The 11,738-nt window shown below is 40.8% G+C and overlaps 2 protein-coding genes and 1 pseudogene across 2 annotated transcripts; all 3 read left to right on the top strand.

Annotated features, from left to right (window-relative positions):
- Positions 1–1,120: 1,120 nt before the first annotated feature.
- On the top strand, positions 1,121–1,720 carry LOC108957590. The gene is made up of 2 exons (XM_039316386.1): positions 1,121–1,455; positions 1,578–1,720. Exons 1-2 carry the CDS (start codon positions 1,193–1,195, stop codon positions 1,690–1,692), a joined length of 378 nt encoding a protein of 125 aa, XP_039172320.1. The 5' UTR covers positions 1,121–1,192; the 3' UTR covers positions 1,693–1,720.
- Positions 1,721–3,334: 1,614 nt separating this feature from the next.
- LOC120295347 (scarecrow-like protein 8) lies at positions 3,335–5,229 on the top strand. Its single transcript, XM_039316385.1, has one exon. The coding sequence runs from the start codon at positions 3,387–3,389 to the stop codon at positions 4,851–4,853; it is 1,467 nt and encodes a 488-aa protein (XP_039172319.1). The 5' UTR covers positions 3,335–3,386; the 3' UTR covers positions 4,854–5,229.
- Positions 5,230–8,569: 3,340 nt separating this feature from the next.
- On the top strand, positions 8,570–10,735 carry LOC120295348 (annotated as a pseudogene).
- Positions 10,736–11,738: the final 1,003 nt, after the last annotated feature.

Raw genomic sequence — 11,738 nt, 5'->3', positions numbered from 1 at the left:
CAAGATTAGAAGAGTGTCAATGTCAATGTGCACAAGTCCCAGTTATGTATCAAACCAATAAAAAATAGTATTTTATATCCATGTATTCCCCATTAGTTTGATTACAAATTTAACATATCATGAATATCAAAATCTCTAAATGAATCATATTAACAAGGCTTAGAATTTACTCACTTGTATCAAATTAAGATAGTAAATCCATGTCAATCATCGTCTCCAAAAATTATAATTACCAAAGGTTTTTTTTTAGATTCATATTGTATTGAAATTAGGGTTTTTATTTACATCTACTTTCATAAACATACCAGAAAAGACATCCACCCGTGGGCAGCGCAGTTAGTTGAGATCTCTCCTGTAGCGAAGGAGGTCAAGGGTTCGAAACCCTGTGTTGTTAGCAATTAATCGGCGTAAGCTGACAATGGTAGGCTTCGACCGATTCTCGGTCACCAAAAAAAAAAATACTAAAAAAGACTAGTATCATTTGGAGAAATAAATATCAATATCGATGTGAACTACAAAAGAATCTTTTCAAGATCCTCCTATACGATGATTTAAAAAAAAAATGAGAACAAATATTGGCTAATCGATAGTAGTCTTCCTTTGAAATTCACAATTTTTGTCGATAATAGCAACTTACCCATCAAATATCATTTTGTAACATTCTTTAGGGAACATAATTTCCCTTTTTGTTGTCGCAAGTAATATGGATCCATGATTTCTATTTGTCCACAAAAAAAATAGCAAGCTGCCTAAGTTAATAGTACATCTCTTTTTCTATTATTAATAAATTACATAATGGGTCATAACTTTCATTTAATATGGGCATAATTTTCTTTTTGATGGTCACAAGTTCTTTTGATCATATGACTCGTAATTTTCCACGAAGATTAAGAACCTACTCAAGTCGATAACAAACTTTTTATGCCATGAGTAGTGAAATATTCTTTACTCATCCTAACTTTAGTTAAAATAAGAAAATGGAAATTGGAAGTTTGATCATTTTTTATCCAAATAATCCAAATTTACTTATTGGGAAAGTAGGGAAAATTCCCCTTGTTTTCTCAGAAATCAAAATGAGGAAGATGGAAAGCATCTCGGTTCAGCTCCGAGGTTAGTTCCCTTGTCAAAGCTCATTATGCTCAGGAAGAGAGAAAGAGAGAGAGAGAGAGAGAGAGGGTGAAGGAGGAAGGAGATGGAAGTGAGAGAATCGTGCAGAGCTCAGCGTCGGTTAGGGTTCTTCTCCTCCTTCTTCGTCGTCGCGGCTCTGGTTTCGATCTCTGCCATTGACGCTTCCGTCCATGACTACTTCAACGAGGCCTTCACCTCCCGCTCCAACGCCTTCTTCTTCCACGGCGGCAACGAGGGCCTCCACGCCCCCCGCTCCGTGATCCCGCCTTCCTCCTCCATGACATTTCCCAATATCACGACCGGCCCCAAGGGGAAGTCCTTCATCAGGTACGGATTCCTTCATTTTGGTGGTTTGCTGGCGTCCCGAATGGATGCTCTGTCTTCTTCTTGGTTTCCAGAACGTTGTGCTGCAGCCGCGCGATCGTTTGAACTCGCTTAGATCTGTGCAGTTTGTACGTATATCCACGAAAGAATGCAATCGAAGTCCTTTGGATGAAATGTTTGGAGTCGGCCGCGGGTTCGCCATCCATTGGTGAGGTGAGCTCACCACTGGCCAGCAACTAGTCCTCCCCTTTGGCTGGTCGCTGGAGCAAGAGGAATGAGGGAGGAGGAAAAAAAATGAGAAAAGAAAAGAAAGAGGAAAAAATAAAAAATCACAAAAAAAATTATTAAAAAATTGTTCACTAGCGATCTATCTTAGCATGGTTAGTCAAATTTGGCCAAATGGACTAAATTGACATAATTATAAAAAAATTGAGAATTGAATTGATAAAACAAAAATAGAATTGAATTGAAAAAATCACAATAGATTTAAGATTTTTTTTTTTTTAATTTTCCTCTTGTCAAGTGACTTTTCTCTTCTTTTTCTCAGTCATGTGCCGGCATTTGCCCCAAAAGAGCATCGGGTTGGTAAAAGAAAGAGTGGGGCACGACAATAATAAAATAAGAAAAATTGAGAAACGGCATTTGCACCATTTCGTGTTCTTCTTTTGTTTTGATAGTTAAACACCATGTGAAACCTCGGAATCTTAGACATTAAATGGAGCCCAGCATCTTATAATCTTTGAACGAAATAAAGATGCATTTCTTTCTATTTATCTTTTAATCTCGGAATACATTTAAAGTGGGGCAGGAAAATCAATTTATATTGAAATTTTGTTTTTTTAGTCTAACGTTAAATTTCGTCCCCCAAGCTGTATTCATGCTTTACTAGCATCACCTTAGTATAGATTGAATTCCATTTTGGGCATGGTTTGTTTTATGATTTTTTTTTTAAATGGGTAATGTTTCATTACCCGTTAAAGTAACTCATTTTGAGAGAGTGAGGACTGCTTTAATATAAAATATCACATTTGCATAATACCCTTGCCTTTTATGCGTTAGTCTCTCTTGAGAAATTGGTGAGAGCACTTCTAGACTTTTCTATTACCGCTCAGGGGTCTTGTCTTGAGGCATAACAACAAAATACCATTTCCTTTTCCGCATTAGTCTCTCTTAAGAAATTGGTAAGAGGCCTTCTAGACTTTCCTAATACCCCTCATGGGGTCCTGTCCCGAGGGGTAATAATAAGACTTGTTTAATTTTTATCCTTAACGGCTTTGGGTTTTGTACGCACTATTAGTGACTTAGCTTTAATAAAAATGGACAAGATTGCGTGATCAAACATTTTCAAAATGACGAGAGAATATATAAAAATGGTGCTAATTAGACTTTACGTAACTAAGTCAATAAAATCTCTAGCTCACGGAAGATGAAATGACTTCTCGAGTCTTAATTGGCTCAAAATTAGCTTAGAATAGGTTAGTATTGATTTTTAAAAAGGAATAAAAATATTCATAATCAATCGAGTTAATCAAATTTTGCGGATCGGTGGAGCTTGAAAAAGTCCGCGTTGAGTGTTAGCAGAATCTTGCACGAGGCAGCGGAAGTTCTCGCTTGGCGAGCCATCGTCGTAACAAATGCCCCGCTCTCCATTCCGAGGGGATGGCCATGATACTCGTAAAGCGCGACGTAAGAAAATTTGAAAATAAAAGAAAAATGGAAAATGTCAATGCGAGCGCATGCTGTGGCCGCCCACCTAATATGCTCTCACGTCATCGCGCTATTTTATCCAAACCCCCCAAAAAAGGAAAACTTAATATTTTCTCACGTCAACGCGCTCTTTTATTCCCCCTCCTTCTCTCTCTCTCTCTCTCTCTCTCTTCACTTTCATTCACTCCCTCATCATTACGAAGCAAGGGACAAGCCTTCTCTCATCAATGGAGCGTTCCGCTTGGCCTAAGAGCCTCTCCTCCAGCCGCAAGCGCGAGATCCAGGAGCTCTGTGGCCAAAATCCCAAGAAGCTGAGAGATGCCTTCGACGCTCACTCTCAAACTGGCGATCACCCACGGCAGCCCTTGTTTGCGGGAGATCTGATGGTCAGCGTCCTCGGTTCGTTCAGCACCAACACCCAATCCCTATCGAGCGGGGCTGAGTCCTATAAGGTCTTCCAGGTCCCCAGCAACGCCTTTGTCAGTTCCGAGGTCTCCAAAGGAAGTGAGAGCGTCAAGTCTCCGGTCCAGAGGTCTCCGCTAGAGAGCGTCAAGCCCCCCGTCCAGAGGTCTCCGGTATCCATCTTGTGGGAACAGCCGCTTGTGGAGGCTGCGACGGCGATATACGAGGGCAGAGTAGACGTGGCTTCAAAGATCTTGAGGCGCTTGTCTTCCTTGCTGAACCCCATGAGTACTTCAAAGCAGAAATTGATGGGATACATGTTGTCTGCGCTTAAATCGCGCGTGAGCCCCATCGATTACCCCCCTCCCGTGGCGGAGTTGTTCACCGAGGATCATGTGTTGTCGGTTCGGTCACTTTACGATCTGTCTCCTTGTTTTAAGCTCGGTTTCATGGCTGCCAATAACCCGATTTTGGAGGCTGCATCGGAGCAACCCTCCACTAACAAGCTCCATGTGATTGACTTCGATATTGGTTGGGAAGGACAGTACTACGATCTCCTTGACGATCTGTCCATGCGTCAGGAGGGCAATCAATTCACCCTCAAAATCACGGCGCTCGCAGACAGCTTCTACGGTGAGAAGAGGCTCAGGATGCTTGGGGACCGACTGAGTTTACACGCGGCCCAGGTGAAAGTTAGGTTAGTATTCAACATCGTGAGCCAGAAGCTGAGCGAGTTGAGCCGCGACTCGCTGGGCTGCGAGCCAGAGGAGGTGCTGGCGGTGAACTTGGCGTTCAAACTCTACAGAATGCCGGACGAGAGCGTGTCCGCGGAGAACACGCGCAACGAGCTCCTCCGGCGCGTGAAGGGGCTGGCGCCGCAGGTGATGACGCTGGCGGAGCAGGAGATGAACGGGAACACGGTGCCATTCCCGATGCGTGTGGAGGAGGCGCTGGCGTACTACGGGGCGCTGCTCGAGTCGATCCAGTCTACAGTGCCGAGGGACAAGTTGAAGCAAGAGAGGGCGGAGAAGGGGCTGGGTCGGAAATTGGGGAACTTGATTTCCTGCGAAGGTAGGGACCGGGTTGAAAGATGCGAGGTGTTCGGGGAGTGGAGGGCCCGCATGGGGATGGCTGGGTTCGAGTTGAAGTCACTGGGTCGACTCGTGGCCAAATTTTTGGAGGCGGGGTTCGCTTTTCCCCTTCAGAAGGGATTCACGGTGAAAGAAGAGAACGGTGTGGTTTGCTTCGGCTGGCTCGGCCGAACTCTCACCGTCGCATCTGCTTGGCATTAACCAAATTGATATACGTACGTATATGTCATGTGCTATGGGTGGTGAAGGCGATGGTGATGGGGATGTGATATCTTGAATGTATTGCTTTCAAGGTGCATTTCCTGAGAATCCCATTTCCCCACCCCCACTTTTGGATTTGAGGGTGAAAAAAACATTCTAATGCGTCGCATTCATTTCTCGTTATTCGATTTGTTTCGTTCGGTGTGTATTGGATTCTTGTTCGCACTCTTTCTTCTCTGTCCATAGCTACTTCAGGGCTCCACCTGTTACATCATTTATGGAGGTTCGTAGTAGTTTGCAGCTTATGCATCCTACTCACACTCTCTTCCAGATTCAGCTTGTTCTCCAATGCAAGTAGCTTTTCCTCTTCTGATCTCATAATGCTTTCTTCTTACTGTACTTCCTGCAACCAAATTGAAAAGTGAACTAAATGACTATTGGAAAAATATAATGTAGGTTGATTTGCAAAGACCGAGAGGAGAACCAGCAGCACTGAACAGGGAACTTACCTTTTCTTTTGCAGCCAAGTCTGCTAAACTTGGATTCATATGTTTCTCTTTCTCATAGAACATTGATTTGGATCATGTTTCTGTAGGCTTCTTCAAGATCCATGTCCTTCTACATAAGAAGTTGGTAAATTTCATTGGCCTTTTCCTCCTCCACTTTAAGGATTCTCCTATCCTCACACAGCTTCTTTTCCCTTTCCTGCAACTTTTGATCCCACTCTTTTGTAAGTCTTCTCTCTGTTTATAACATGTGGCCTTGTGTGCTTCCTGCCTGCCAAAAAGGGGCAGATTTGCAACATCACTTGTTATTTCTTACAGCTATAGCAATGTAAACAACGTTATCCCATGCATCACGATGCATAAAGATGCACAGGTTGAAAAGAGCATACTCAGTTTTCAAAGACAAACGCTCCCTTCAAAGTATGCTTTTGCATGTCTCCATCTCTTGCATCTTCAAGTCCAATTGTGAACTTTTTCTTCTGACCTCCAAAGCTTGGCATCAACGTTGCGCAGCTTCTCTTTCACCTCCAATGACCTATCCTCAATTCCAATAGTCAAAGCACTCGCTTGAGCCAACTTCTTCTCAAAATCAAGCTTTATTCGCTACTGGCAAAAACTGCACTACAGAAAAAAAGAAGAAAAAAAGAACAAAATTGTCGCTGAGTACACCAAAGATGGACTGGCCCCTCAATAGTCAGCATCAGGAGAGGGATCCTTCTCATTATTGAAAGAAGTATCCACTGGCTATTTTCTTTTCCCTGACTTTATATTAATTAGCATGAACCGATTCCATCAAGGCCAAGAAACTAAAAGCTTCAAATTCTATGATCAAGATACACCAAAACCATTATATATTCAACATATACACCACAACCTTCTTAAATCTAAACCATCGATGATAGTTGCTACATAATGGATGTAACTACTCTAGAGGTCCATAAATGAGGGAGCTTTCCTCCACAGCACGTAATCTCAAAAGCAGCTCAGAGGTGATTGTAACCTCGAGAGTCCCTATATACATCGAAGCTGTGTTTGACCGTGAATCTCAGCCATTTGAATCACAGCATCAACAAGAGGTAGAGGAAAAGATTGAATGCAGCTTGGAGTTCCTAGCTCTCCATTGATGAACGCAACAAACACTTGCGAAATTTACTTCTTTTAGTGGGTCTTGCTTCAACCAAGATAGTCCAACATTGCAATTGCCAATGCTTCGACGAATGAAACACATTTGCAAAATGCGAAGCCAAATCCGATGAGCATACCCGCACTCGAAGAATAAGTGAGGTCTGGAGTCACTATGATCATCGCAAAACAGCAAGCCGGGAAATGAACAACCTACTCCGAAGCAATTTATCCTTCCTTCTGCTTCTAACAATGTTAGCTCTAGTCCTTATTTGACGAAAAATACCTAGAATCACAATGCTTGACCCATCACATGTTTGACTTGTCTCCAATGTTTCACGCTAGGTAGGTTGACTTTGTATTCAGCAAATAAATGAAAAAAAATTTCACCAACCTCATGTAAATATAGAGGCTAATGAATATTGTCAATTAGATTCAACTAAATCAAACATGATAGAATCGCACAATTTTTCATTTTTTATGCCGACAAGTTAAAATAATGTATTCAAAACTTTTTTAGCATCTAACTGATTCATAAGGAAAACCAAAATCATCCTAAAGCTATTGTAATTTTTCCTATTCAATCCTAAACCTTTTTTTTTGTCAATTTAGTTCTAGAATTTTTGCATTTGTGCTAATTTAGTCTGGCAAATAAAAAAAGAGAAAAAAGGAAAATTTAATAAAAAATAAAATATTGTTTAAAATTATTTGCATTAGCGTCACCCAGATGGCCAACACCGGCTGGCCTTCACGTTAGTGCTCATCACATAAAATTAATTAGATGAATTGAATTGACATAATTGTAAAATGTCTAGGACGGAATTGGTAAAAAAAAAAAAAAAAAAGTAGGACTATTTTGATAATTTTCCTCATATTTATATTGGTGTGCTAGTTCCGGCCTTGCAAACATTAATTTGAAAGAATGTGCAAGTTTAGTGATAGCTAAGTAGTCGCTGACCTGTTATGACTAAAATATCAAAATTAGAAGTTAAAAATCCAACAAGGGCTAAGTTATCTCTAGTCAAAGTCCATCGTAACTCAGCTCGTGGACTTCCAGTCAACGCAAAGTAGAGAACAAGATTAGAAGAGTGTCAATGTCAATGTGCAGAAGTCACAATTATGCAATTATCAAACCAATAAAAAAACAGTTTTTTTTTCCATGTATTCCCCATTAGTTTGATAACAAATTTCAACATATTATGAATATTAAAATCTCTGAATGCTGGTCACCAAAAAAAAAAAAAAAAAAAAAAATCTCTGAATGCATCATATTAACAAGGGTTAGCATTTACTTGCATGAATCAAATTAAGACTGTAAGCCCATGCTAGGTCATCATCTCCGAAAATTACAATTACCAAAGGTATTTTTTTAGATCATATCGTATTGAAATTAGGGTTTTGTTTATATCTACTTTCATAAACGTACCAAAAAGGATCAGTATCATTTGGAAATATAACTTAATTATTTTCAATTTCAATGTGAACTACAAAAGAATCTTTTCAAGATCGTCTAGTATGATGATTTACAAAAAAAAAAAAAAAAGAGTGGACATTGGCAAATTGATAGCACTCTTCCTTTGAAATTCACAATTTTTGCCAATAATAACAACTTATCCATCACATATCATTTTTGTAACATTCTTTACGAAACATAATGTCCCTTTTTGTCTTCACAAGTAATATAGATCCCATGAGTTCTAATTGTCCACAAGAAATAGCCAGCTGCCTAAGTTAATAGTACATCCTCTTTTCTATTATTAATAAATTACATAATTAGTCGTAACTTTTATTTAACGTGGGCGTAATTTTTCTTTTGATAGTTATAAATTCTTTCGATCATATAATTCGTAATTTTCCACGAAAATTAAGAACTTACCCAAGTTGATAACAATTTTTTTTGTTATAAGTAGTAAAATATTCTTTACTCATCCTAACTTTAGTTAAAATACTTTACCAAAAAAAAAAAAAACTTTAGTTAAAATAAGAAAATGGATATCGGAAGTTTAATCATTATTTTATCCAGATAATCCAAATTTACTTATGGGGAAAGTAGGGAAAATTCCCCTTATTTTTTCAGAAATTAAAATAGGTAGGGAAGATGGAAAGCATCTCAGTTCAGCTCCGAGGTTGGTTCCCTTGTCAAAGCTCATTCTGCTCAGGAAGAGAGAGAAACAGAGAGAGAAGAGAGAGAGAGAGAGGGTGAAGGAGGAAGGAGATGGAAGTGAGAGAATCGTGCAGAGCTCAGCGTCGGTTAGGGTTCTTCTTCGTCGTCGCGGCTCTGGTTTCGATTGCCGCCGTCGACGCTTCCGTCCACGACTACTTCAACGAGGCCTTCACCTCCCGCTCCAATGCCTTCTTCTTCCACGGCGGCAGCGAGGGCCTCCGCGCTCCCCGGTCTGCGATCCCGCCTTCCTCCTCCTCCACGACGTCGTCTCCCAACATCACGACCGGCCCCAAGGGGAAGTCCGTCATCAGGTACGGATTCCTTCGTTTCGGTGGTTTGCTGACGTCCCGAATGGATGCTCCGTCTTCGTTTTGGTTTCCGGAACGTCGTGCTGCAGCCGCGCGATCGTTTGAACTCACTTAGATTCTATGCGGTTTGTACGTATATCCGCGGAAGAACGCAATCGGAGTACTTTGGATGAAACGTCTGGAGTCGGCCGCGGGTTCGCTAGAGGATTTCCTACGTTTTGATTTGAGTTTTAGGACTTAATTGGGAATTTTAGGACTCGATTGCACTTTGTAGTCGAAGTGCGGGGCTAGATTGCGTTCGTTACATAAGGTTTAGGACTTAAGGTGCGGGTTACTCGTTCTCTTTTTATCGTAGATGGGGTGCTGGAATTTCTTTGTTTTACTCTGCGTCATTGACCGAGTAGAGCTTCGCCCGCGCCGCCCCCCCCCCGGGGATTGTTGCTTGCTGTGGAAGAACTGTTTTGTAGGTCGATTGTATGTCAGGTTGTCTAAGCAAAAAAGCTTTTTCTCTATTGAAATCTGAGTAACGAGTGACTTTTAAGTGCTTTGCTGCCTCTAAATTATGTTGATGTCCTTTCTATTTGATGGTTCATGTAATGTAAGCATCATATTTGGACCTCTTGGTGTGCCTACTTTCCCTTTTTTTTTTTTTTTTTGATGTGCTAGCTACCTGCTCTATAGACACGAACCCATGTGTTTGCACAATTGCTTGAACTTTGTGCATATTGTTACTGGATTGGAGACAGACGGTATTATAGTCTCTGTTTATACATCTCTTTCCTGCAAACCCTCATCAATCTCGGTTTGAAGGTTTTCCCTACGATTATTGATATTGATTTGATTTCTTTATCTTGATTCCCCAAGTTAGGCCTGATGATGTCACCTTCATAAGGAGAAAGGAGTCTGCTGATGCACAAAATGGAATGCAAGAGAATAGTGGCTCGGTGGAGGCTATCATACTTGATATAAAAGATCGGAAGTGCTTATTTGAATTCTGATATGATATGTTGCACTCCACAGTTGGCTGAAGAGAAAGCCTGCAAATTAAATCAAGTTATTATTCAGAGAAACCCGGATAACCCTGAATGGCCTAGATGCATGACAACTTCCTTTGCTGGGAGAAATCAAGAAGCAAAGATGGAGAGTGTGACGGTCAAGATCGATAAGACAGGGATGTACTACTTGTATTTTATGTTTTGCGATCCACATCTCAAGGGTACCATAATTAAAGGGAAGAAAGTATGGAGAAATCCAAGTGGTTATTTGCCTGGAAAAATGGCTCCTATGATGGTAGTGTTTGGTTTAATGTCATTGGCTTACCTTGTACTTGGACTTATATGGTTTTTGAAGTTCGTTCAACACTGGAAGGATGTCATACAGTTGCATTACCACATAACTGCAGTTATTGCTCTTGGAATGTGTGAATCGGCTCTCTGCTACTTTGAATATTCCAACTTAAACTCCACTGGAAGAAGACCGATGGTTATCACGACGTGGGCGGTCACTTTTACTGCAGTAGAGAAAACACTCTCGAGACTTATCTTATTGGTAGTGTCAATGGGTTATGGAGTGGTGAGACCTACCCTTGGGGGCATAACCTCAAGAGTGCTTCTTTTTGGTGGAGCATATCTAGTTGCATCCGAGTCTTATGAACTCGTTGAACATCTTGGAATATCAATGACTTCTCTGGAAAGACAGCATTGTTTCTGGTCTTGCCCGTTACATTGCTGGATGCTTGCTTTATATTATGGATCTTTTCATCATTATCCAAAACTCTGTAGCAGCTTCAGGTACTCGTGCTCTGTTTACTTGGGTAGGTAAATTACACATGACAAAATTTCCATCCAGCAAACAGGTGCATAGAACATTATAATACTATTGCAAGAAGCAACTACCAAACTAGAACAGCTCATACACTCTAGATCAAGCATGGCGTCAAAACATAATATGTCCAATTTATCACGAAAAATATTTATCCTATTCCTTAAACACTCCCTCCCTCCCTCCCTCCCTCTCTCTCAACTATGGACACAAGGTGCTAAATTCGGTCAAATACAACAAAAGCTAACCATTCTAGCACAACTGATATCTAAGAACCCATTCAGCTGAGGTAAACTAACTACTCCAAGCCTTATAAAATGGTTAAAAAGGCAATAAGCCATAACCAACAATATCTATCGAATTCACCTCAGCTTTCGAGCTTGATGACCTTCTCAGCGAGCACCTGGCGGTCCTTCCTGTCCATTTCCGCTTTGACCCTCCCCTCCAAACCACCTCCCCCCCCCTCCATTGTCCTCCAAACCACTGGCAGAGGTGGGTGGTTGCAGCGGCCCATCAAGGAAAGCCACCACCTTTTCCCTTGCCACCGCTCTTTGCGGCCATGGTCCGTTGAGTAGACGCAGAGCGGCAAATGAGGGAAACAATATACAAGGAGTAGGGGCCAAATTTACTCAAAATATATAAAAAAGGGGTGTTTTTAATTTTTTTCTTTTCTTCTTTCTTTTTTCCTTTTACTAATATTACCGAAAAACAAGACTCCAATTTTCATCCCCATAGGTTGTTTTTTGTTATACGTAATTTATGTGAATTTCAACATGCATTTTAAGGTTGAACCTGGCAATTTTGATTCATGGATTAGTGGATTCTCCATTTTATTTTTATCTTTAAATTTTGTTTTTGATGTCTATATAACTTGCAGTGTCTACTTGTTATGATGGTCATGTTTGGAATTATCATATTCATCCAATGTTTAAATGTATGTTCATCTCTCCTCCTGTACTAGGAT

This window comes from Eucalyptus grandis, chromosome 7 (genome assembly GCF_016545825.1).
Source record: "Eucalyptus grandis isolate ANBG69807.140 chromosome 7, ASM1654582v1, whole genome shotgun sequence".
NCBI classification, from domain to species: domain Eukaryota; kingdom Viridiplantae; phylum Streptophyta; class Magnoliopsida; order Myrtales; family Myrtaceae; genus Eucalyptus; species Eucalyptus grandis.
Note: the sequence above shows the minus strand (reverse complement) of the source record. Positions and strands in the feature narration are given on the sequence as shown.

Coding starts and splice junctions, on each gene's coding strand:
- LOC108957590 (XM_039316386.1), top strand. CDS start 1,193: ATGGAAGTGAGAGAATCGTGCAGAGCTCAGCGTCGGTTAGGGTTCTTC. Junction 1,456..1,577: donor AAGGGGAAGTCCTTCATCAG/GTACGGATTCCT, acceptor AGATCTGTGCAG/TTTGTACGTATATCCACGAA.
- LOC120295347 (XM_039316385.1), top strand. CDS start 3,387: ATGGAGCGTTCCGCTTGGCCTAAGAGCCTCTCCTCCAGCCGCAAGCGC.